Raw genomic sequence first — 27,558 nt, 5'->3', positions numbered from 1 at the left:
AGTAAAAGATAAGGCCTATGTATGGATTATGCATAAGGCTTTTAAGAACCGCCTTCTCACTAGGTTTCATAACCACAGCGCAAAACAGGTTGCTTATACACTTGATTTCTGATCTAAGTTTCATACCTATTTCTACACTGTCGCGATATCGACGGACAAAGATTTCAATCAATTTACGTTGTCTCGTTGCATGATATGTTGTCTCGTTACATTCGTTTCGCCAGTCTATTGTCTATAATTTTAGTATTTTGTTATTCTGAATTGATTCACACCATCGGAACTAATTTCGGAGAATTGGATTTTCATATTTTTCAAATTTCTCAAAAGTGCCCTATAGTTGAATGTCGCAATATTACAAATCACTCAGAAAAAAAAGTAGATCAGTACAGTGGCTTACATTTGCAGGTTATTGACATTATTTCACCATCCAATCGTGTTGATAGTATTTTGTTGGTCTAAACTTTCCCTTCAACCGAATATCGTGTTGATAGTATTTTGTTAGTCTAAATTGCTTTCCCTTCAACCGAATATCGTGTTTTTGAACTATCAAACCTCGGCCTGCGTATTAATAAATTGTTTGCTTTGCGTTCCCGCGAGCGTAGATTTTCTTAGTTTCTCGGGAAAAACACGATCATGCTGATCTTTCCATTGCTGACGGTATTCTTTCACAAAACAAAACCATGACTTTCACATTGTTGCAAAATACGTCCTTGCACTGTTAGAGCAGACGTCACACAATCATGGAACTATATGAAGTGAAAATTGTATTCTCTCGAAGCATATTACAGGAATGAGCTAACTACGTGAGAAAACTGTCAAAAATGGCATTTTGATTTTATGTTAAACGTTTTTTGCAATTTCAACCGCTTACATACTACCTTCCAGAATTTGAGCAGATGTAAAACAAATAATTTATTTACTCTTGCCTTATCTGAAAGTTGAACTCAAAACTTTCCAGGTAGGGAAACCTACATGTGGTGCTCGCACCCGTTGCCTATGGATGGTCGATCGAAGGCCAAACGCCGGGAGTGTGAGGCCAAAGGTCAAACATCGGTGGTTCTCTTAGTTACCACTACCGAGGATCGGCCTTGGGCCTTACACCCCCTGCCTTGGGCCTTCGATCAACTATCTACTAGGCAAGGCTGCGAACACCTGTGGGGCGGGGGAGGTGTATCCGATGGCAGCCAACGGGTAGATAATGTCACGCGCGTATGGGAAGTGATTATACAAGACAACAACGATATCAATAGTTCGTTTTATGTTACTCTCAAAAACACTAGTTTTGAATTAAATGTGCCAATTAGGTTCATTATCTCAACTTTCAGTAGATTGGTTTTTATGACGAACATCAACATTGTTTGTCTTGTAGGAATCACAATTGCAGTAAAATCAAAATACTGTTTACAATTGACGTAGTAAGTGGAGTGAAACTTAATAATTGTTTATCATTTCAATGTGTTTCATAGTTTTACATTTACTTTCGCCTCTGCAACTTTTGATATTAGCTCAGATGCAGTTCAGTGATATCATAAACTTTGCGAACACACAAGTTTCTCATACTGAGGAAGGCTATCCCAGTGGACTTTGATAATTATCGGCCGTAGAGGACACATTGCTGTCCATACTTTTACACGATACACTGACGATACACCAAAGTAGTGAAAAATCTTCACAAAATGCATAACAGAGGAGAAGAAACGACTGAAGGGTGCATAAATCGATGCGTTCTCGCCTTCTTCAAATGGCTTTCTACTACTTCAAGTAAAGAGGTCATCACAAAGATCCACGTGACTGAGCATTGTGTTAATGGTTTCACATCACATTGTCGACATACACTATAGGGGAAAATTGCGAGACTAGAGCGGGAAAACGACGCTTTCTCGCAATCAGTGAGAATCTGTTCTTATTCTCACCGCTGTCGGTGAGAAAATGTTAATCTCCACTGGAGATTGGTGAGAAATGCACTCTTTGGCGAGAATCAAGTGTGAGAACAAATTCTCACCGGTGAGAATGGAAATTCTCACCAAGTACAGAATCATCAAGACTCGCCGTTCATTGGCGAGAATCATCCAGATTCCGCATTCATTGGCGAGAATCAGAATGAATCAGAATGTCAATCGGGAGTCTTGGTGATTCGTGCCAGTGAATTTCAATTCTCACTGTACTTGGTGAGAATTTCCATTCTCACCGGCGCTCACACTTGCTTATCACCAAGAAGTGCATTTTTCACCAATCTCCAGTGGAGATTAAAATTTTCTCAACGACAGCGGTGAGAATAAGAACAGATTCTCACTGACTGCGAGAAAGCGTCATTTTCTCGCTAGTCTCGCAATTTTTCCCTATAGTGATATAGAATACTTACGGCGTGAGTCATCAATCTGGCAAACTGTTATTCTTTCATAATGCTGATAGGCCTCCTGTACTGCAACTGAAAAGGATATGCAGCATTTAGAGATCTGGATTCTGTGTTGTTTCCCTTCTGCTTGCTTTCTTGCCAACTTAGTCACTTTCTAGCCAGCTTCACAATGGTCCATCGTATATTCTGGACATTGAACCCCTGCAGCGATCCGGGTTTTAAATCTCTGTAAAGCCTCGTCACAGACTGTCACATTTTCAATGCAGTGAGATAAGCTTTTAGAAGTTGTAGAGATATTTGCAAACAAAACCCAAATAAGGCAGACGATAGGATTACACAGCGAATGCAATTTAGCTTTGGCTGTACAGTTGAATGTCAAATCAAGCTTGAGAGAATTCAAATAGTAAATTGAGTTCTCTCTGATAGTTTGAATTCTAAATTCGGAATTCTGTTTAGCAATACATGGTGCGAAACCAGGACAAGATTAATCCAAAACATTCAGCAAATGTAATCAATAAAAACATGTTCTGATCGCCTCATAAAACTTCCAACAATAACAGAGCTATTCTATTTTTAAATGTATTGTAATGCACTGCTCATGGCGTCTACGATGACATTTCCCTTCCGAAGGCTTACTTTTACAGCTTGTACGTCTTTGGATTGGTATAGATTTTGAAATGACAGGTTTTAGCAATTCACTCAAAATAAGCATGAGGAAACTAAGCGTTTGAAATTGTATTGCTTACCTTGAAAAAGGTTATGTTAATCAAGTATTATCGAAATCCAAAATCTCGGTCTTCGTTTGAGTCATATCATTGCTAGCACCCTTCCTATTCTTTTCAGCTTGATCTAATCGTTGACTACCTATTCGGCATATTCTTCTTATTGAAATGTATAGTCAGGAATCTTTGTGTAAAACAAATACTGAGGGATTTCAGCAGTAAAGTGTCAGCGCCGCTGCGGTAAAAAGACGTGGTGGCGCTGTTCAGAAGAATATTAACATAACAAACAAGTTAATTCGAAAACATATTCACAGTTATGTAGATTTGTTTTACTTGTCATTTGTTTGAATAAATTTATCTTTTTTAAACAAAAACAAAAAGCAAAAAAGTACAAGTTCGTTGCCTAGTCTGTATACGCAGTGAACATCTTTACTTATCCGGTCAGCAGAAACAACTGCTACGAAGATAGGAAAAATTACTTCCTTTTTTATTTACATCTCTATCTTTCGCAATGTTGACCAACCCATAAAATCCCTGATAAATCCACGGATATAATTAGTTGTGTCAATTAATTAATTATAAGATGTGTATATGATAGATAAACGTCCTTGTAATAGGGTGTAAAATGAAAAAAAAAAGAGTCAAGAGGCTAGGTTAGGTTATGTAAACATTTATTTCATTTACTCCGATCAATCGTGAAGAAAGGAGAGGAACTGATAGGAAAAAAATAGTGAGAAAAAACTCCATACGTCTGGGCTGCCTGTGCTCAAAGGCAACCAGCGGTGTCTGTTTTTGATGATCGGTTTCCGTTGCTGGGAGAATAGTCAAGGAAACTTAGCCGGCGAATACCGCACCGAGAGGAATTCTTTAAGATCAACACTGAGTGGAGCGATCCGTGAGTATTTGAATACCGATGGGCCAAACGGAAACGTCTGATTATAACGACAGACAATAATTCACGTATCGGCTTCTACACACAGACACTCCGTCAGTCGGTCGTACCAGCATCGTGTGATGTATAGTGGGAATCTACCGGAGTAAGGTGGTGTGCATATACGTCTGTGTGTATGTTGGTTCTGCTGTGTTTTCATAACAGGACCTTAAAATCACGAAGGAAGTCCGACACTGCAATCGAAGTAGTGCTCCCTTTACAGTATCAGCATTCAGGGTACGAGGATTAAACCTCTAACAGGTGAGTTGAATGCAATACTAGAAATCAATATGGCCGACCATTACTGGGCAAAGTCCACTCTGTGTGAAAAGAGTGTTGATTTCTGATCCAAAAGCATAACATGTTTGGTTTGAGATTAATATTATTTTTATCTCTTTGTGTAGAGTCAGATGTGGACATAGAACCATGAGTAGAATAGCTCTAGAGTTTTGCTAACACTCAATTTAACTCCATATCTTGACTTGATTGCGACAAAGACTAACCTTACATATAGCAGTTGTATTATATCCAATACTTGACACAAGCTATAACTATTCATAACCTTGATCTATTGGCTTTCGAATACAGCAAAGAAGGACAACAATCAACAAGCCGAATCAAGACTTTCAGAGCGTCATCATCACCGACGACGATAAGCATGATAAGACACAACGCTAGCCCTCACACAGGTCAAATTAATCACTACGTGGGCGTCATCGCCACCGGTGAAGTCCACAATTGTCTGTTAGTACCAGCATGGAGCTCCTACTACCTCCATGTTGTAAATGGTGATAAAGTGAACTTCACACCAATATAGGATGAATCGGACACTCTACGGGAACATAATGAGTTGCCGCGTTAGGCAGATACGTGGAGGATATGTGGCAGTACTGTCCCTAAGCGTCATGGTTCTTCTGTTCATGTTGATGAAACAAAAGAACATCGATGGAGTAGCTGCATATGGGAGCCATGAAGATGTAGAAGATTCGCGCCGGCAATCCTTGAAGGCTTTCCTTTCAAGCGACAACACTACCTGTCGTGACCTAACAAAAGGTCATATCTCGTCCCAGAAAAATGTGCAACTCGCTATGGCCGAGTTACAAAAACACTTACTTCCAGATACAGCGTTTGTACACTTGACACAAAATTGTACACAATTTGCAAACGAAGGTGGATATACAAATAAACAAGTCACCAAGGAAGAAGAAGATTTTCCTCTAGCGTTTGGTATTATTATGTATAAATCAGCCCAACAAGTTGAACAGTTACTTCGAACAATTTACAGACCACACAATATTTACTGCATTCATGTTGATAGCAAATCGTCAGGAGAACTTCACAAAGCTATGCAAGCGATCAGTTCCTGCTTTGATAATGTGTTCATAGCTTCCAAATCAGAAAGAGTTGTGTGGGGATCAATGAGTATAGTACAGGCAGAAATGCATTGTCACGAAGATGCCCTGGAGAGAAATAAAAAATGGAAATATTTCATCAACTTAACTGGCCAAGAATTCCCACTGAAAACGAATCTGGAAATTGTGCAAATTTTGAAAACATTCAATGGACAAAATGATATCGCTACTGGTGGTGAACCATTCTTCTTCAGGGTCAAGTTTAAACACCGCGTCTTATTTGATTACATGGTGATGACGCCACTTTTCAAAACAGACCCATTCCTGGCAACATAAGCCTTCACAGAGGTGAATTGCATAGCGCCCTCACACGAGACTTCATCGCATATCTGCATTCAGACGAGCTCGCCATAAAATTCTATGATTGGGTACGCGACACAAGAATACCAGATGAAACGTTTTATCAGAGCCTTTCCTATCTCCGCGAAGCACCAGGTGGACCTGGTCCAAGGAAATATTAGCACTCGTTTCAAGAGCAAAGAATTGGAAACCGCTTGGTCTGCCATGCCATGGTAAATATGTGAGAAACGTTTGTGTATTTTCCTGGAAAGATCTACTTTGGCTTCAGAGTCGTCCACAGCTTTTTGCCAATAAGTTTCACATCAATGATGATGCACTGGTTTTACAATGTTTGGAAGAAGAAATTAACCACAGGACATTGCATCCAGTAAAGCTTAACTTTGAACTCTATGAACATTTCGTTGAGAATCGTTACTGGCCTGATACAATGAATCAATGGTACTTTCATAGACATGAGCGGTGACGTCATATTTGTCCGAAAAGCTAGTTATTGTATTTGATGTTTGTTTATTTACTTTTATACGTGACGTATTTGACATATAAAATGTTCTAACGGGGAATAATTAAAAATAAATGATTGAATTTATAAAAAGAGTAAAGAGTTGTAAGAATAATTATTCTCTGCTGCGGCAGTATCATCATCTAGATCCTTTGACGACGAAAATGATAATAAGAATTAATAGATTGCAAAGTGATATACAGACAAGGGATAATAAGCTGCGGCTAAGACAAGGAACATTTGACCGAAGGAAGACTATCACTGCCACATTTTGAAAAAAGGATAATGAATTTATTATTTCAATTACTTTTGAATTCATCAATTACATCAGAACCTAAGACCAGATCTATGCTTTATAGTAAAGAGGTGTATTAACATAATACGTTCGATGCATGTATATTTCAAGATTCCTACACCTGGCATTACCTGCAAGGTTTAACTATCAGTACACCCTTTACCAGCAGGACCCTAACTTACTCAGCTGTGACGTATAATGTTTATTTCTCTTCATCGTAATTTGTGCAACTTTGTGAGAATTATATCATGCACTGGTCAATACCAGTTGAATTTGTGACGTCATCCCAGATTGTTACCGATAATGTATCCGATTATCCAGTATTGTTTGCTACAGTTCCAAATACACTGACATTGCCAAAACTATGAAATAATAGCAATAATGTACTCCTTCTGGTCCGTAATGGACGCTTTCGTATATAATGGGCCGGGAGGGGGTACATTTAGCTTAAATAAAGGGGAATGCCTAAAAAGTGCAAATTAAATGTTCATTTTCACTAATCACGATGAAGTCACCTGAATGAACGGATACACCGTAATTTTTGAACGCTGTTACGCAGTTGACTAGGGATATAAAGTCTTCAGTTCATAATACTGGAAACGCACTAGCTCGGCGGCAGAGGCGTGCTGGGCCCCCGTTGGCTTCTGGGGGAGAGTCCTGTTCAACAACTTGCTCCCTTTTAGGAGCAGATGGTCGAGGCCGGCCACGAGTGCAGTGCTCGTCGTAAGCTCGGCGGGAGAGATGCGTGGGTGGCCGGCGAGCGCCCGACGTGGTTGTGTAAGGGTGGTGAAAAATTTCACCCTCCATGATAGTACACTAAGAGACTATATATAAGAGGGAGGTCTGCCTTGCAGGTGTGTACGGGGAACGCACTTGCTCGGCGGCAGAGGCGTGTTGGGCCCCGGTGTGCTGCTGGGGAGAGTCGTGGTCAAGAACTTGTTCCTTTTTTTTTGAGCAGTTGGTCGGCGCCGTCCTCGAGTGCGGTGCTCGTCGTAGGCTCAACGGAGAGATGCGAGGGCGGCCGGCTAGCGCCCGACGTGGGCGTGAAGGGTTGTGAAAAATTTCGTCCTCCATGCTGGTTCACGCCGAGACTAAGAGGGAGGTCTGCCTTGCAGGGCCGTACGGGGAACGCCCGTTTTTGGGAGCAGATGGTCGCGGCCTTCCCTGAGTGCGGTGCTCGTCGTAGGCTTGGCTGGAGAGATGCGCGGGCGCCCAGCGAGCGCTCGACGTGGCCGTGTTAGGGTGGCCATAGTTTTCGCCGTCGATATGGTGGTTTACGCCGACGCTATATATAAGAGATGGTGCCGTCTCGGCTCTGCCAGCGAAGGGGCGATCGGTCCCGGTGGGCCGATTTTGGCATCCCCTGCTCCTTTGTACACCCTTGCAATATTTTCACCCTTCATGGTGGTTCACGCCGAGACTATATATAGGGGACTCCCCTTTCCCGAAAAGGGTTGAAGAGGAGCTGCTGCTGAGAGTACGGTCATTGGTAGTGTTCAGCGGTCTTAGCTTCGCTTTGCCCGACAAGGCACACTTTGACCCTCTACACCGCTTGGTCCCCTACAGCTGTGCTGCTGCTGAAGAGGAGCTGCTGCTGATCTAGCAGCGGACGGGAGGTGTTATGAGAGAGCAGGCTGTGCCTTTGCATGTTCACTCTGCAAAAGCCTTTCGAACTATCCTGATCCTCTCGTCCACGTGAAGTGTGCGGAAACTGCTTGAAAGTGGGGCAGTCTTGCAGTTCATGCAGCCCCGTGGTTTTGCCCGACTGGGTCTTTTTTGCGCTTGTATCGGGCCAACGGGCCTTGAAAAATCCGGTGATTTTTCGTGTGCCCCCTAAGAGGTGCAAAGAGATATGAGAGAGGGGAACTATTCAAAGGGGCCACGAATAATATATATATATTCCCCCTCATTGACGGACGGTTATTTGCGGATCACGGACACTGCTTGAAAGTGGCGCAGTTTTGCAGTTCTTGCGGTGCGGCCCCCCTGTTTTGCCTAGCTGGGTCGTTTTGCGCTTGTATCGGGCCAAGGGGCCATTGGAAAGCCGGTGATTTTTCGTGTGGCCCCTCAGAGGTGCGAACAGATATGAGAGAGGGAAACGATTCAAGGGGCTACGAATAATATATATATATATATATATATACACTCAGTCTGCTTCCCCCTCATTGACAGACGGCTATTTGCGGACAACGGAAACTGCTTGAAAGTGGCAAGGTCTTGCAGTTCATGCGCCCCCCCCCCCCCGGTTTTGCCTGGCCAGGTGTACACCTGGCCGATGGCGTCGGGGAGAGGCACGGTTCAAACCTTGTCTTCTAGTCGGGGGGGGGGGCGAATTGAGGGAGCGCTTGCAGTGGCCGGGCAAGGTGCAGAGCTCTGCCCGGGAGATGCGTCGGCGCCCCCGGCGCTCAAGGTTGCCCTGACGGCGGCGTCGGGGAAAGGCAAGTCTCATAACTTGTCTTCTAGTCTTGGCTCCCACTTTGGGTAACGCTTGCAGTGGGCCGCTTCCCAGAAAATCGGTTAAGCATGCACGGAGCGGGTCGAATCTGAAAATTTCCCCCGTTTTGGACCGAGCAGTGGCCCCAGTAGTCCACAGCAACTCGGATTTTTGGAAAATTATGCGACCAGACCGCCGTTCCCCATTCCCTGAAGGCTGAACACAAAAGTCGGCCTTATCACAGGCGGCGTTGTGGCTATCGACACGATGATCGTGTCGGTAAGCAAGAATAAAAGGCAACTTAGCGACACGATTATGATAACTTGCGATCAAATGCAAATTGTACACTTATGTCACCATTTTGCTTTAGGCTGCGTTCACAAAAAAAACGGTTAGGGGGGGCTGGAGGAATTCAGGGGGATTCGAAAATTTTGGGGAAGTGGAGGGGGGACTTGAAAATTTTGCTCTACCTGTAGGGGGGGGACTTGAAAATTTTTGGGTCCCTTTTGAGTTTTACATTTTCCAATTCCAAGTTTTTGTAGGTAATTCAATGAAAATGAATACCGTTTTTTATGTCATCAAAATGTTGTAATGTTAGTAATAATTTAACAAAATCTAGAACCATTTTGTCACATTTCATTATGCGACCAAGACCGCCGTTCCCCAATTCCTGAAGGCTGAACACAAAAGTCGGCCTTATCACAGGCGGCGTTGTGGCTATCGACACGATGATCGTGTCGGTAAGCAAGAATAAAAGGCAACTTAGCGACACGATTATGATAACTTGCGATCAAATGCAAATTGTACACTTATGTCACCATTTTGCTTTAGGCTGCGTTCACAAAAAACGGTTATGGGGGGCTGGAGGAATTCAGGGGGGATTCGAAAATTTTGGGGGAAGTGGAGGGGGGGGACTTGAAAATTTTGCTCTACCTGTAGGGGGGGGACTTGAAAATTTTTGGGTCCCTTTTGAGTTTTACATTTTCCAATCCAAGTTTTTGTAGGTAATTCAATGAAAATGAATACCGTTTTTATGTCATCAAAATGTTGTAATGTTAGTAATAATTTAACAAAATCTAGAACCATTTTGTCACATTTCATGACTTTTATCTCGAAAAAATCTAAACGTGTGATTTGTCGTTAAAAACAAACTTGAGCCTCGTAACAGGGCAAAAGCTGCAACTGTTAATGATTACTGCAGCAATATATTTCTATGCAATATAACAACTACAGTTTCTTGCTGTCTCCCTACAGCATCTCAAACACACAATATTTAGTTTGTCGACAAAGCCTGTATATATAAATATAAATATGTATTTGGTGATAATTTAATTGGATTCCAGACTGACAGTCAGTTGTCAGTGATACAAATGCATGGTACACATACATAGGCTGTGATAGCGAGCTGAATACTGGACAATTCAACATGCTGTAGGGAGTAGAACAAGAACGCAGTTGTAAAACTGAACAAAAATATTGCCAACATTATCAAAGTTAATACAGCTACTGCCTACGGGTAGTGTCACTATCAGATACTACCCTGCTACTGCAGTGTCACTGTCACTGCATACCTGAACAGTGACAGAGACAGCTCTGACTCTGATGTACATGGTAGTTGAAGAAGAGTTTTGGTCAAATGACACTCATGACAGTGAAACTCACTTGTACACAAGATCAGGCCAGAGAGCAACACATGGAAGAAAACATAGAAATGTTTGAATTCTGGCATATGAGAATAATCAAATATTAAAGAAAAAGATGGGGTCACCATGCTTGATTTTCTAAATTTTCACACTCTTATTATAAAATGATACAGAAGTAAAACTTTGAATAGTAAAGACTAAAAGAAAAAATATGTGACCAAATGGAATTATGTATTTTTTAACCAAATTTGCAATTATCATACCCAAAATTTCAGAGATTAAATATTGATTTGATGGAATATTTTAATCTTCCGGTATTGTCAATTTTGAGTAGCATCTAATTCATATAGGTCTTGTAGTTTTGAAACAATTTTTTGGTAGGTCACTGTGCAATACGGTAATTAGCCAGAATTCACAATTTTCCTACTCTCTCATGATTGCATTTTGTGTGCTCTTCAACAGGAGCAATTGACCTGGCCAGAGTTTGATTAACTCAAGTTGGCTTTTAGACCAATAAATCTAAAAAATTCACTGATGCATTTAAAGAACTTGCCTTTGGAATATGACTATACAAAGTGCTAATACAGGTAGTGTTGAACACCTGTGAGCAGAACGGCGCAATACATGTTATTTTTTCTGCGCTCACATCCTTTACAAATATGCGGGCCTGTGATAGTTGGGGGGGGGGGTACTTGAAAAATTTTGACCATATAGAGGGGGGCATTTGAAAATTTTTTAGGGTACTTAGGGGGGATCTGAAAAAAAATAAGATTTCAATCGAGATTCCTCAAGCCCCCCCCCCTAATCGTTATTTGTGAACGAAGCCTTATCAAGTGGTCTCAAATGTACGGCTTTCGAGTTAAAATAAAGTTTCCTCGTGTGACAAAAAGTGTGTTCTCCGTAATTTAGCCTTTAGGCCCACATGTTCAATTGACAATATTGCTGACATCGCTTGCTAAAATCCACTCGCCCGTTTTATAATAAACCACCCATAAAATCTTGTTCGCGATCTCAATATTTCACGTTTTTGAGGCTCAAACTGCCAAAAATTGAATTAGAGAGCATAACAAACAAAATCGCAGCTTGAAAGACACAACAATACTTCTTTTATTTATTACTATGATGTTTATTTTCTCCTCCCTGGACATCGATAATCAAGTGGCATATGCTCAATGTCCAGCACTCTCATTGACCGAGGTATCCTCGCTCCAGACATTGCACGTTCGAATCCCGGGCGCTACCCCTAGTTCCCCCCCCCCCCTTTTTATTTCCTGTCAGTTTCTTTGTAATTTTCCCTTATCTCTCTTTTACTCTCTTTTCCCATTTTTTCTCTTTTTCTCGCTAAATTCATTGCATTTGACAATCTCCGCCGATCCACTGCTAACACCCCCGCAAAGCTAGGCGCACCATACTACGCAGCACTCAGCCGATGTATGGAACTCACCATCATACTCGTTTTATCATGAAAACTTGCGATTAAATGTAAATTGTACACTTATGTCAACATTTTGCTTTATGAAGTGGTCTCAAATGTACGGCTTTCGAGTTGAAATAAAGTTTATTCCTCGTTTGAAAAAAGTGCGTTCTCCATAGGCGGACCACATGTTCAATTGACTGTCATGCATCGCTTGCTGAAATCCAATCGTCTGTAAACCACCAATGAAATCCTGGTGTTCGCAATCTCAATATGTCACGTTTTCGAGGCTCAAACTGCCAAAAATTGAATATTAGAACATAACAAACAAAATCGCAGCTTGAAAGAGACAACAATATTTCTTTTATATATATTGCTTAATTCCACCTCATGAACATCGGTCGCTCGGTGGCGCATGATGAACGCCGAGCTCCTTTTATAGGGAAGCCTCTCTCCTTAATGTGTGTTCGAGTCTCGGACGCTACTTCTAGATCTTTTCTCCCTTTTTTATTTTCTGTCAGTTACTTTGTAATTTTCCTCTCCTCTCTCTTAAAATCCTTTCAGATTTTTTCTCCTTTTCTCGCCAAATTCATCGCATTTGACAATCTCCGCCGACCCACTGCCAATAATTTGAGTCAAACTAACAAACCCCGCAAGCAAAGCGCCATACTAGTACACACAGCCATGACACAGCCGATAAGCTTATTAGGAACTCACCATTACTCGTTTGCGACATTTCCAAGACAAAAGGTGGCCGTCAAGTTTGAAATGTCATGCGTATTTATTTTGCATTTTAGATTATTTATGTGTATTTTAGGGGGTTGCAGGCTGTAGGGACAGAGTCGCCATTGAGTCGCGGACATCGTCACCCTAGTAAACCTTCCGAACTCCATGACCAGACCGCAAACTTCCATATCTTTTTTAAGAAACATATGTTCTCTATGTTTTTTGCCTTCTTCTTGTAAGTACTGGACATTTTGCTCAGACGATTTGCTATTGATGATGCATACTTTTAGGACTCTGATGAAAATTAGTTTGTTAATCAAATTACCCTTCTTAGATAGTGCGTAAATAAAATAAAATGATAACTATTTAAGCTTATGTATAAATTTTTGTTACAACCGATGACTTGTTTGGCAAAGAATTACCCAGTCGCAACTTCTATCATATATCAACAGCCATAAGGAATACATTAATAGGGCAGCATATTTATTTCATTTTAATGACGCAAACCCATGACATTTCATAAACTCAATCTTCATACCTATATTAGTAAGAAAGGAAACCCATGATGGCCTTTGATGGAGATTCACAACTTTAAAATTACAAAGCACCGTGCCTTTGGCTATAGGGACGACATTTCCGCCGATACAGATTGTCAAAATACATTTGCTTGCCCGATGAGGCACTAACATTACGGTTATTTGCTGTGTTTGGTTTGATGTTTTGATGATCGTGCAAATAAGCGGAAAATGCTTGTTATAGACACGATCATCGTGCAAGTAAGCAGAAAATGCTTCTTATAGACACGATGATCGTGCAAATAAGCGGAAAATGCTTGTTATAGACACGATCATCGTGCAGATAAGCAGAAAATGCTTCTTATAGACACGATGATCGTGCAAATAAGTAAGAAAAACCGCTTATTTGCACGATGATCGTGCAAATAAGTAAGAAAAACCGCTTATTTGCACGATGATCGTGCAAATAAGTAAGAAAAACCGCTTATTTGCACGATGATCGTGCAAATAAGCGGAAAATGCTTCTTATAGACACGATCATCGTGTGGATTATCCGTTTGTTTTTCTTATCTACAGGATAATCGTGTCAGTATGTGTTGTTCTTTATTAAAACGATGATCGTGTCTTTAAGAAGCATTTTCCGCTTATTTGCACGATCATCGTGTAAATAAGCGGAAAATGCGTCTAATAGACACGATCATCGTGCAAATAAGTAAGAAAAACTGCGTATTTGCACGATCATCGTGCAAATAAGCGGAAAATGCGTCTTATAGACACGATCATCGTGCAAATAAGTAAGAAAACTGTTTATTTGCACGATCATCGTGCAAATAAGCGGAAAATGCGTCTTATAGACACGATCATCGTGTGAATAAGTAAAAAAGACACGCTTATTGACACGACCATCGTGTGGATAGGTAAGAAAAACCACGTTATCCACACGATCATCGTGTCGGTAAGCATTTTTTTGGTCTATTCACACGATGATCGTGTCGATAGGCGCCACCCACAGGCGGGGGTACAGGCAGGCGTCCAAGTAGATTTTCCAACCTTGCCGACACGCTAGGACTTCCAAACTTTCAGAGCATGTTGTCCGAATGATTGCTTTGGAAATCATTAAGAGGCTGACGCAGAAAGCTCGACGCTGAAGCCAGGCTATTAAAGCCGAACGCCAGCGGTAGGCGGCCATGTCGTATCCTTGAAAATAAGTGACCGATGTTGCCTGTGTTTGTTGGCAGGGACCGTCGCCGCGTTGAAGTCGCAAGTAGATTTCTCGTTCTTTGCCACACGCTACCACTTCTAAACTTTCAGAGCATGTTGCCTGCATAACTGCCATGGAAATCGATAAAAGTCCGACGCAGAAAGCTCGATGTTGAAGCAAGGCTAGACCGAACGCCAGCATACCGTCGGACCCTTGAAAAATAGTGACCGATGTTGCTATGCGTTTGTGGGCGGGAACGGCCGCCGCGTTGAAGTCGCAAGTAGATTTCTCGTTCTTTGACACACGCTACCACCTCCAAACTTTTAGAGCTTGTTGCCGGCATATCTGCCATGGAAATCAATAAAAGTCCGAGGCAGAAAGCTCGACGCTGAAGCCAGGCAAAGCCGAGCGCCAGCGGTAGGCGGCCATGTCGGACCCCTGAAAAATAGTGACCGATGTTGCCTGTATGTGTTTGTCGGCGGAGACCGGCGCCGCGTTGAAGTCGCAAGTAGATTTCTCGTCCTTTGCGACGCTTTAGCACGACCTAACTTTAAGTGCATGTTACTGGCAACACTGCCATCGAAATCAATAAAAGTCCGACACGAAACCTCGAAGAGGTGGCAAAGGCCGGGGCTGGCCGTGAGAGCGACTTTCGTCGTGGGCTCGGCAGGAGAGATGAGTGAGCTCCGGCCGCGCAACGGTACCATGGACGGCGGCATCGGGGAGGGCCATAACTCATTACTTGTCCTTTAGGGAGCGTTCAGTTATTATGGCCGGCAAATTCTTCCTGCGCATCAGTCATAATAAATGAACCCCCCCTACCATTGTACCAAAAAATTGATGACCCCCCTTTCAAGATGACAAAAATTTCATGACCCCCCGCACATTGCTTGAGTAAATTAGCTGCACACACAAACACCTCAGGGGTATGGAGCAATAGAATCCCCCCCCCAAAAAAAGAGCTTAGATTTTTTCAAATGACCTTCCTTACAAACTCAAAAGGTGTTAATGCTCAGATTTCCCATTCTGACTTGCTATAATTTTGAAATTACCCCTCAAAGGGGTTTGACAGAAATTACTGGTGGATCGCAATATTTTTGCGCAAGCGTGTGTGTACATATTTTGATATTTGGAGTTAATTAAAAATCAGCTGTTGATAATGTTGATTCACTATACATGGTATACATATATTTTCTCATACATGTATGAGGAATCTATGTAATACTTTCCCAATGCAAAACTATGAATTTATAGATATTTGATAATTTACATAAATGTACTTAAATGAAATAGGGTTGTTACAATTGGCATGTGGACAAAAAGTTTGACCTTAGAATTTCACCAAAAATGTTCATCCACTATACATGGGAGTCAATGATAAAATTGTGAATAATTTTTTTCCGATGAAAAACTTGGTATACTTGTGCATATACAGACGTTCAATAATTAACATAATTGTACTTGATTAGAATATGATGGTTAAAGGTGCATATTATGTGTACAAGAAATCTGATTATGGAATTTTACTGAAAATGTTCATCCACTATACATGGGAGTCTATGAGGAAAGTATGAATAATTTTTTTCCAATACAAAAATAGGTAAACCCATGTATTTATGTACTCTCGGTTATTGATATCAATGTACTTGATTAGATTAGGGTGGTAACAAATGGATGTGTTCGCCAGAAATTGGATTTTGGAATTATACCAAAATGTAGATTCACTGTACATGGGAGTCTATGAGGAAAATATGAATATTTTTTTCCAATACAAAACAATCAAAATCTGTGTATTTATAGACATTTGATAATTCATTTTAAAGTACTTAGTTAGCCTAGGATGGTTAAAGGTTGATATGTGTGCAAGAAATTGGATTTTGGAATTTCACCGAAATGTTGATTCACTATACATTGGAGTCTATGAGAAAACTAAGAATATTTTTTTTAATGCTAAACTAAATTAATTTGTGCTTTTATAGGTGTTTGATAATTGATACAAATGTACTTGATTCAAATAGGATATTTAAAAGTTCAGATGTGGACAACAATTATGATATTGGAATTTCACCTAAAAGTATTATTTAACTTTTCATGGTACTAGTAGTCTCAGTACAGATAACTGTTAAATAATTTCCCTGACAAAACTTGCTATATCTCTAATATGTAAGTAATAGGAATTGTTCATCGCCCTCAGTTCAGTGAGCTTGATTTACAATAAGACAAGCCTCAGAGTTGTCAAGTCAAGATGTTCATGTGACAGATAATTATACTTTTGTTCAGATTTACAGGTGAATAACTTCAGAGAATGAAATCATGCAACGAATCATTTTTATCTCCCAGAATATTTCTGAACACTGAAACTACTTTTTGACGGGACGGATACTTATGAAAATTAAGTGACCCCCCCCCCTGAGCTGTTTGAAAAATACATGACCCCCCCCCTTTGCAGTTTTCAAATTTGAGGTGACACCCCCCCCCCTGGATTTTGTCGGCCCACCCCCGGCCATAATAACTGAACGCTCCCTTAGTCGGGGCTGGGACTACAGCGTACTGTTGCAGTGTGCTGGCAGAGCCCAGATGACACGATGCGTCGCCGCGGGGAGAGGCGTGGCTCAAAACGTGTCTTCTTGTCGGTGGTACGACTTGAGTGTATGGTTTGAGTGGGCGGGCAGGACGCAGAGCTCTGCCTAGTCTGGCAGAGACCCTGCGATTCGCGTTCTTCCCTGTTGGAACACGCGCGCCCTTCAAACACAATCAGTATATTTAAATTAGAAATAAAATAAGGAGAAAAGGCCTCCACAACTAAATGTGCAAATTTCATCATTTCACAATTCAGAATGAAGTGTTCTTTGTACACCAATATCTGTCAGACCGTTAATTGCAGAAATGTTCGGCCCGAAATGACTCGATCTGAACTAATTTTGGGAGAATAGGATATTGTAGTAATGTTTGTTTAATCAGTGAATTTAAGCTCTACTTTTATTTTTAAGTTATACACTTGCTTTTATGGGTAATTTGTAATATATAGCTCGGAGGCTTGTAACTTGCTGATCTGCTGACATAAATGAATCATTTCAAAAGACTAATCAGCTACACAATAGCTACAGATTACGTTTTTGAGAATTATTACAATCCACCAATCAGCTATAACCTTCAAAGCCGTTGCACATCAGAAACGTCGCAGTAGTTATTTGTAGCCGCATTGTCGTGTCGTCAACCTTTTCTGTTTCTGCACTTCTAGAATCTGTCACAAATGTGAGAAGAATGTATTTCGAAAATTGCATTTTACTGTTGTTATTTTTCACAAAGGACACCAACAAATACTATTTTACGGTAAACGACACTCGGAGAAATGAATAATGTACTTTCGTTGATAGCCGTCTCTTAAACATTAGTTGCCATTGGTTCAAGGCTTCTAACTTATAAAACGGTAACTACAGTAATTTCGCCGCCGCAGCTTCCAATGCTGCCATACTGTATGCAACTGGTTCAATACATCAACTTTAAACACTTTGGCTACACATACTGTATGAACACTTTTTACTCCATCATTACACACGTTTGCATATTTAATGACAAACTCTCTGGAAGAGTCGGCAATGATGTCAGAAATTAACCAACACCTTGTGGCACGGGATGATCATAATTTGAACAGTTGCATACCACTTTTGACACGTATGACAGTGTTATATACGTTTTCAGTCTTTAATGGGTCTTATTTAAAGAAAACTCGGAAATCTGATGATATTTTGAGATCGATTTATTCCACATTTGCAGCTATTGTGGCTTGAAACCTTGTGTCAACCGTATGTGTCAAACTTCAAGCAGGCAAAGTATAAACAGAAATGTGATATTATTATTGTCCATTCAGGGGCATTGAAATCGACGTAGCATTGAAAATATAGTCCACCGGTAAAAAAATAAAATAAAATAAAATAAAGAGAAATGTACAGCTGATTGGCATTATGAATGAACTGAAAAGACAAATGTTGCACTGATGACGATGTATTTGAAATGAAGCTTTGAACCGTATAAAAGTCTACAGGTACAGGTATTGTGACATATGTTATGTCCTTTCATAACCTAATTTGAAATCAGACAAACTATTGTAAATTACAAGGTCCTTCAACATTTCTACCTTATGCCAGGTTACATTGACTCGTCAGTGATAATCGAACGTTAAGAAAGACATTATGCTTCCTGTGAAGTCACTTCACTGTGACTTTGCCTTACCATTTAAATTAAATATAGAACGTCACAATCCCCTCTTCCATAGTACAGAGATACTGTTTCGAAGTGGGACAGAACAAAACTAGTTCGATCATTTATTCCGCTTTAACCTAACAGCCTGGAAGTTTAGAATCCCGCTTTAACCTAACAGCCTGGAAGTTTAGAATTCTGCTTTCGCTTAACAGGACGTCTAGAACTCAATGTCTCCGATGTGCCAAATAATGGGATTCTTACTTCAATGTTAGTCTACTTAGGCCGTGAGCTAGAGGGGGTCTACGTACACCCTCAGGGTAACAAACCTGTATTATTCAGAAACCTTGGTGTCCCTAGAATACGAATGGAATTTTTACGGAAGAAATATTGGAATTCTGTAGCTGTAACAGTCATATTTTGAAGGGTACCGCAAAATCTCAGTATTCCTGACTCGCATGCGTTTTTTGTAAATCAGTCTTCCTATAAGTCGTCTGCTGAGCTTGTTTGAGAATGTAACCTTGATTGTTAGGTACAATTAACATGACATCTTGTAATATGCAATATTCTGTACAGTTTTCATGAAATACGACAAAAACTTACCCAATACCCAAAAGTTTATATCGAATATTACTGTTACAGCTAGCGTCTAATGCTACCAATTTTTTTATGTTGTATTACACTGAACACCCCTCACATCTAAGAATGGTTCAGTCCTATTAGCATACATCTGGTATGTACCCCTAACAACTAAAATGGTTCAGCCCTATCAGTACACACCCATTTTAAGTGGTTTAGCCAAACGGCATTGTACACCCTTTTAAATAAGAATGGTTTAGCCCTATACCATACCTGCTGATGAGATGTTTAGCAATATTTACGAGATACACCAACACTTTATGTATTACACTGAACAACCCTTACATCTACAAATAGTTCAGCCCTTTTAGTATTCATCGTGTGCGTACCCCTAACATCTTAAAATGGGAAATTGGCCCTATCAGTATACACATATTATAAGTGGTTAACATGCAGTGGTCATCACGCTGTGCAAGTTTGTGTTCAGTATCAAGAGAACCGGGTACATAACGTGCCCCACTCAACTATGGAGAATTTGACTCAACTACGAAGTTTTTAACACCCCCCGGTGTAGTGCAATCGAAAATACCGAGTACAGGTATCCAGTCAAGCGCAGGACCTTTCGTAGGTCTTTTTGTGGGCCCAAATATGTACAATTGTAATCATTTAACCGATGTTTTATGCTGTACTGAAGATAGCATTGTGTACAACCAATTTTTTATCTATCAATAAAAAATCACACTTGTGTAGCGCAACAACCACGGCACTTTAAACCAAAAGATTTTATACCCTCCCCCTTTTAACTAAAAATGGTTCAGCCTTATCAGTATCCTCCTATTTTAAGTGGTTAAGCCTAATGGAATCGTTCACCCCCTTTTAACTGAGAATGGTTTGGCCCTAGCAGTACTACACACCTGCTGATTAGCGGTTTAGCAAAATATACTAGACACAGCTACAATTTATGTAGTACACTGGACACCTCTTACATCTAAGAATGCTTAAACCTTATAAGTATAAGCACATTCCAAGTGATTTAAGCAATATGATATTGTACATCGCTATCTAAGAATAGTTTGATCATATGAATACTTCACATCTAAATTTGTTCAGCCCTATCAACTACTACACTCCTATTAAGTGGTTAAGCCAAACGCTATCATACACCCCTTTTAACTAAGAATGGTTTGGCCCTATCAGTACTAAACACATGATAATTAGCCATTTAGCAAATTACTAAACAAACCTACACTTTATGTAGTATTACACTAGCAATCCCTTACATATAAGAATGCTTCAGCCTTATCAGTACACACCTATTTTAAGTGGTTTAGCCTAATGGCATTCTACACCCCTTTTAACTAAGAATGGTTTAGCCCTGTATCATACCTTCTGATTAGCAAATATACTAGTACACCTTTACTATGTACTATACTAACAACGCTTAAAATAAGAATTGGTCAACCCTATAAATACACACATAGTTTAAGTGGTTTAGCCAAAGGGCATTGTACACCCTTTTAAGCAAGAATCGTTTAGCCCTATATCATAAGTGCTGATTATTTGTAAAGCAAAAACTACCAGTACATCTAACTTTATGTATTACACTGAACACCCCTTGCATCTAAAAATGGTTCAGCCCTATTAACCCTTTGCACCCTGGCCCCGTGGTACTCTATGACGTCATCGGACATTTCTGTCTGAGCCGGGTTCAAAGGGTTAACATACATCTGGTGTGTACCAGTGTATCTCAAATGGTTTAACCTATCAGTGCACTCATATTATAAGTGGCTAAGCAGGGATTTCACACCATGTCCCCTCTATAGCTAAGGATTTTTCAGCCCTATCAACTATAACACCCTATTAATTCGTTAAGCCAAATGGTATCATACACCACTTTTAACAAAAAAATGTTTGGCCCTATCAGTACTAAACTCCTGATTAACAAACTACTAGAGACACATGCACTTTATGTAGTATTACACTAACCATCCCTATCATTACACACCTATTTAAAGTGGTTTGGCAAAATGGCATTGTACGCCCCTTTAACTAAGAATGGTTTAGCCCTATACCATGCCTGCTGATTAGCAAAGTATACTAGTATACAAACACTTTATGAATTAAACCGAACCCTTACATCTAAGAATGGTTCAGCCCTATCATTACACATCAATTTTAAGTAGTTTAGCCAAATTGCATTGTGCACCCCTTTTAACTAAGAATGGTTTAGCCCTATACCTTATCTGCTGATTAGCAAAATATACTAGTACACCTAAATATGTATTACACTGAACACAATTTACATATGGTTCACCCTATCAGTACACACCCATTTTGAGTGGTTTAGCCAAATGGCATTGTACACCCCTTTAAAGAATGGTTTAGCCCTATACCAAACCTGCTGATTAGCAAAAGATGCAAGTACACCTACAGTTAATGTAGTACACTTAACATCCCTTACATCTAAGAATGGATCGGCCCCATGAACATACATCTGGTGTCTACCCATTGCATCTGAGTGTAGTTAAGGCCTATCAGTACACAATTATTTAAGTGGTTTAGCTTAATGACATTGTACACCCCTTTTAACTAAGAATGGTTTGGCCCTATACCATACCTTCCGACATGCATATTCTACTGGTACACCTACACTTTATGTATTACACTGAACATCCTTAACATCTAAGAATGGTTCAGCCCTATCAGTATACGCCTATTTTAAGTGGTTTAGCAAAATCTCATTGTATATCGCTTTTATCTAAGAATGGTTTAGCCATTTACTATACCTGCTGATTAGCAAAATATACTTGTACACCTACACTTTATATATTACACTTAACACCCCTTACATCTAATAGTTTAGCCCTATCAGTACACACCTATTTTAAGTGGTTTATTGTTTACCCCTTTTAACTAAGAATGGTTTGGCCCTATACCAAACCTACCGATTTGCAAAATACACCAGTTCACCTTGACTGACTTACACTGATCACTGCTTACATATGGTTCACCCTATCAGTACACACCTATTTTAAGTGGTTTAGCTTAATGACATTGTACACCCCCTTTTAACTAAGAATGGTTTGGCCCTATACCACCTACCTGCTGATTAGCAAAATATGCTAGATACACCTACACTTTATGTATTACACTGACCATCCCTTACATCAAGAATGGTTTAGCCCTATCTGAATATGCCTATTTTAAGTTGTTTAAAAAAGCCATTGTAAAACCCTTTTACTAAGAATGGTTTAGCCCTATAAAATACCTGATGATTGGCAAAATATACTAGTACACCTACACTTTAATTATTGAACTGAACACCCCTAACATCTAAGAATAGTTCTGTTGGGAATCACGTGTATGGTGTAGCTCCGCCCACCCTTTCCTTTACTAATTATGTAGATTATGCATTGGGCGTGTCATTAGTTAGTCGTGTCATTCATTGATTCTAATGATTATTCATACTACACTGTATATATGGACCTGTGATAGTAATAAAGGTTAAGATTTGAACTTGGTCATACTAAGACACAATACAAAGCTGTCTCCGGCCTATTCTGTCTCTCTCTAACCGAACCTATCCCCAAGTGTGTACCCCACATTTGTTGGTGCCGAGACCAGGATACGAAGATGTCCAACGCAGATAGAGACAAACGTTGCAGAAGGGGCCACCGCTCGCAGATGACCAAACTTACCAAAAAGGCTGAAGAAACCGTCACCTCCAATACTCCACTACAACCCAGCAAGATCGATGTGCTGAAAGCTACCATCGCGAGTATGGCGACGAAAATCAAGGAGATCAAAGCCTTAGATGAATAAATCCTCAACGAGATCGAAAATGACGACGATTACAACAGAGAATTCGAAGAAGCAGACGACTACGTGATTAAAGTCAACGAGGACGTGGTGAGATTCGAGGGATTTCTACAACGCCTAGCAAATCCTTCAACCCCAGCCAACACCAGCAGTCCCACACCAGAGAGCACTCACGTAAGTCAACCCCCAGATTCCAGTCAACAAACGACAAGGAAAGTCAACTTGCCGAAGCTGACGCTGACTCCTTTCAGTGGTGACATTCTCACCTGGCAAAGTTTCAAGGATGGATTTGATGCTGCCGTTCACAACGATACAAGTTTAAGTGGTGTCCAAAAATTCCAATATTTGCGGGCACATCTCCGTGACGAAGCAGAACGAGCCATCCAAAGGTTACCACTGACGAACGACCACTACCTACAAGCAGTCGACGTACTCACGAAAAGGTATGGTAAACCTCAGACTATAATCAACGCTTACATGAAGGCGTTATGGCAACTCGAGAAGCCAACCGGAACTCTGAACAGTTTAGTAACATTTCACGACAATATGGAAGGCTACATTCGCGGACTGAACGCACTCGGCAAATCAGATGACACTTTCGGAGATCTGCTGATTCCGATAATCCTAGAGAAACTGCCTGCGAACGTCCGAAAACAGATCTCCAGAGACAAGGGAGATGACGCTTGGACATTAACAAGTCTAAGAGAATCAATTCAACGAGAAATAGAAGCCGACAGAGCAGGTGAGACTACTATTGACTTTGAACTCGATCTTACCGATCAACCACCTGCTACCGCCGCCTTTCTGACAACAACTCGTCAGAAAGCACCGAAACCACAGCACTGTGCGTTTTGTAAGAAGACAGGGCATAAACCTACAGATTGCACGGTTGTCACCGACAAGACAAGACGACTAGAAATCGTCAAACGAGACAAACTGTGCTTCAACTGCCTTAGTGGTACTCATCGTGTTTCAGACTGCAAATCGAAATTCAAGTGTCAGGTCTGCAAGCGCAAACACCACACAGCAATATGCACCGGAGAGACACCAAAACACCCAGCCGCAACGAGGGATGACGTTCGTACCTTGGTATCGTCCGATGTCAGCCGAAATTCATCGTGCTACTGAAGACCGCCATCGCAGACATCAAGGCTAGAGGATCAACGATGTCTGAATCGGCAACGCTGCTCTTCGACGACAGATCGCAGAGAAGTTTCATCACTGAACGTACCGCCAGAGCAATCGGTATAGACTTTAATAACTGTGACTCTGAACTCATAAACGTCTCCACACTTGGAGCGAAATCCACTGGTTTACGATCAATGAAGATTGCAGAAATTACGGTAATTATACCTAATGGTTGTAATGTTAATATACGTGCTTTAATTGTACCTCAGATAACTACACCACTTAGAACCATTTGAAGTCTAGTGCTAGTATTGTCAGATTATCATATTGCGAGAGTTGGAATTAGCACACCCTGTATCTGATGCGTATGATTTCGAAGTTTCAATTTTGGTAGGAGCAGATTTCTATTATTCATTTGTTGGTGATCACGTTATCCGTGGACAGGGACCCACTGCTGTGTCTTCTAAATTGGGTTATTTGTTGTCTGGGCCCTTGTCACATCCAAATTCCAGTTCCCTCCCCACCTCTACTGTGATGCATGTTGCCACACATACTTCTGGGGAAAATAGCTTGCTTCAAAACTTCTGGAATGTTGAGAGTATTGGCATTACTGACGACCATGTTAGTCAACAGGAAGTTACTTATGACAGTTATACCAAAAACAAACTCCGCTCTGAACACAACCGATACGTTGCTAAACTTCCCTGGCGCCAAGACCACCCCGCATTGCCGACAAATAGAAATGTTTGCGAAAAACGAACCCGTGCGATGGTACAAAGATTAACACGGAGATTAGACAAGTGTACGACAAACTAATCACAAATCAGTTGGAACGCGGTTTCATAGAGATAGTTACTAATGATGATGTAAGTTCAGGCCATTATTTACCTCATCATCCGTGAAGAAAAATTCCGATACAACGCCTATCAGAATAGTCTACGACTGTAGCTGCAAGGTCGGAAACAACCCCAGTTTAAACGACTGCTTAGACACAGGCCATCGCTACTAAATGATCTTGCTTCGATTATGCTCCGTTTCCACATGCACAAATTTGGCGTTTCCGCAGATATTGAGAAGGCATTCTTACAAGTAGGCCTAGAGGAGTCCGATCGTGATTTCACAAAATTCATGTGGTTATCGGACCCTGACGATCCAAACAGTCCATTTTGTATTTACCGCTTTAAAGTCGTGTTGTTTGGTGCCGCATGTTCGCCGTTCATTTTGAACGCAACCGTCAAGTTTCACTTAGAAAATGATGGATCTGAAACTGCCGTAGATCTAAGCAAAAATATCTATGTTGATAATGTTTTGAGTGGACGCGACTCTGAACAGAAACTCATAGATTATCATACCGAGGCAATTAATCTCATGAAATCAAGCGGCTTTAATCTTCGCGAGTGGGCTACTAACTGCGCAGAGTTGAAAGAAATTGTTGCAAAGGCAAATATTCCGTGTTCAGATAGCATCGCAAATGTACTTGGTTTACGCTGGGATACAGATTCAGATTTACTTCGCTACCCAGATAAAGAATTAGACAAAGCAACAGAAAGCGAACCACTTGTTACGAAACGAGAAATTGTTAGAGCAACTGCAAGTTTGTACGATCCTCTCGGTTTCATTACTCCCGTACATATCAACGCTAAGATTTTCGTCCAGAAATTGTGGAAAGCACAACTTCAGTGGGACGAACCGCTACAGAGCGATCTTCGAAACGAATGGGTTAAGATATGCCACGAATTACAAACAGTTTCCGAAATACAAATCCCACGTTACCCATTCAACTCAGATACCAATGAAAGCAAATTTGAATTACATGCGTTTTCTGACGCTAGCAAGAAGGCCTACGGCGCAGCAGTTTATTTACGCAATCCGCAGACGCGCGAAACTGCCCTTGTACTTTCCAAAGTAGAGTGACTCCAGTCAAACCTTTGACAATCCCACGCGCAGAACTCATGGGAGTTTTGCTAGGATCTCGTCTTCTGAAATTTGTTCACTCCAGTCTCAACGAACAAATTAGTATTGACAAGTGTTATTTGTGGTCTGATAGTCAGGCCGTCCTATACTGGTTGCAAAACAATAAGAAGTTGCCATGTTTCGTTAGCAATCGAATTACTGAAATCAAGGCCAATGAACTCATTGGTGAGTACAAATACTGTCCTACAACTGATAATCCAGCCGATCTATTGTCTCGCGGCATTCTGACGTCACAACTGGCTGAAAGCACGCTATGGTGGCATGGACCACAATGGCTAAAATTGGGAGATTGGCCAGTTTGCGAAGTCTTTGATAGTCACGTGTTACACGTCACCGATGAAATTAACGCAGCAGAAGCTTGCAAAGGTACGCGTGAACAACCTGTTGCTACTCATGTCGGTATCTCCGAAATCATAGATTCTACCGACTATAGCTCCTTGACTAGACTATTACGCGTAAGTGCTTATGTTCTACGATTTGTGAACAATCTGAAGAGCGAGGAAAAGGACCGTAAACTTGATCCCTTGACCGCACAAGAAATCAACGCCGCTGAAAGTTTATGGATCCGTGATACTCAAAAGCGCGCTTATTCCACAGAAATTAAGGCGCTTAACGATAAACAGAAATCAGCTGGCCCATTAGCCCACCAACTTCGCTTGTTTATTGACAAAGAAGGCTTCGTTCGTGTTGGTGGTAGGCTTCACAACGCGCCGTTAAGTTGGGAAACTAAATTTCCGCTTCTCCTTCCCCGAGAAAATCACTTCACAAAATTGATAGTGATCGCCGCTCATTGGCAAATAAAACACTCCGGATCACAGACAACAATCACACACATTCGGCAGAGATTTGGATTCCACAAATTCGACCGTTTGTAAAATCAATATTGAGAAGATGCGTTGTCTGTCGAATAGTGTGCGGCAAATCCTACAGAAAACAATCCCCGCACCCCTACAAAGTTGTAGATTGACTGATGCTCCACCCTTTACTGTTACTGGCGTGGATTTTACGGGTGCAGTGTATGTCTCAGTAGGAAAGTCTGAGCAAAAAGCGTACATTTGTTTATTCACTTGTGCCGTTACTCGAGCCGTACACTTAGAATTGGTCGCAAACCTCAGTAGCGAGACATTTTTACGAGCCTTCAGGGGTTCGCCGCCAGACGCTCCCTGCCGCGCAAAATTATGTCGGATAACGGATCCACATATCTATCAGCCGCGACGGAAATAGAAAACATGATGAAATCGGTGCCAGTACGGAGCTGCTTTGCAAACTGTCGCGTGGAATGGACTTTCATTCCAAAACGTGCGCCGTGGTTTGGTGGCTTTTGGGAACGACTTATCGGCTTGACTAAACTGCCCTCAAAAAAGTTCTCGGTCGATCGTTCGTATCAGTCGATGAGTTACAGACAGTTCT

The 27,558-nt window shown here is 41.0% G+C and overlaps 3 protein-coding genes and 1 long non-coding RNA gene across 4 annotated transcripts in view; all 4 read left to right on the top strand.

The window, feature by feature from the left end:
• LOC139151373 (putative diacyglycerol O-acyltransferase MT1468) overlaps nt 1-27,558 on the top strand; it is a 388,693-nt gene that overhangs the window by 206,486 nt on the left and 154,649 nt on the right. The window lies entirely within an intron of this gene.
• On the top strand, nt 3,844-6,314 carry LOC139151318 (uncharacterized). The gene is made up of 2 exons (XR_011556401.1): nt 3,844-4,270; nt 4,598-6,314. It is a non-coding gene; the product is annotated as an uncharacterized lncRNA (long non-coding RNA).
• Nucleotides 22,861-24,174, top strand: LOC139123689 (uncharacterized). Its single transcript, XM_070689863.1, has 2 exons — nt 22,861-23,005; nt 23,186-24,174. Exons 1-2 carry the CDS (start codon nt 22,861-22,863, stop codon nt 24,172-24,174), a joined length of 1,134 nt encoding a protein of 377 aa, XP_070545964.1.
• LOC139123683 (uncharacterized) lies at nt 25,201-26,088 on the top strand. Its single transcript, XM_070689852.1, has one exon. The coding sequence runs from the start codon at nt 25,201-25,203 to the stop codon at nt 26,086-26,088; it is 888 nt and encodes a 295-aa protein (XP_070545953.1).

The sequence above is a fragment of the Ptychodera flava genome, chromosome 2 (assembly GCF_041260155.1).
Source record: "Ptychodera flava strain L36383 chromosome 2, AS_Pfla_20210202, whole genome shotgun sequence".
NCBI classification, from domain to species: Eukaryota; Metazoa; Hemichordata; class Enteropneusta; family Ptychoderidae; genus Ptychodera; species Ptychodera flava.
Note: the sequence above shows the minus strand (reverse complement) of the source record. Positions and strands in the feature narration are given on the sequence as shown.

What these genes read in the sequence shown, in the direction of transcription:
- LOC139123689 (XM_070689863.1), top strand. Translation starts at nt 22,861, where the DNA reads ATGTCCAACGCAGATAGAGACAAACGTTGCAGAAGGGGCCACCGCTCG. An exon ending in GCTGAAAGCTACCATCGCGA is followed by an intron (nt 23,006 to 23,185) that starts GTATGGCGACGA and finishes CTTCAACCCCAG; the next exon opens with CCAACACCAGCAGTCCCACA.
- LOC139123683 (XM_070689852.1), top strand. Translation starts at nt 25,201, where the DNA reads ATGCTCCGTTTCCACATGCACAAATTTGGCGTTTCCGCAGATATTGAG.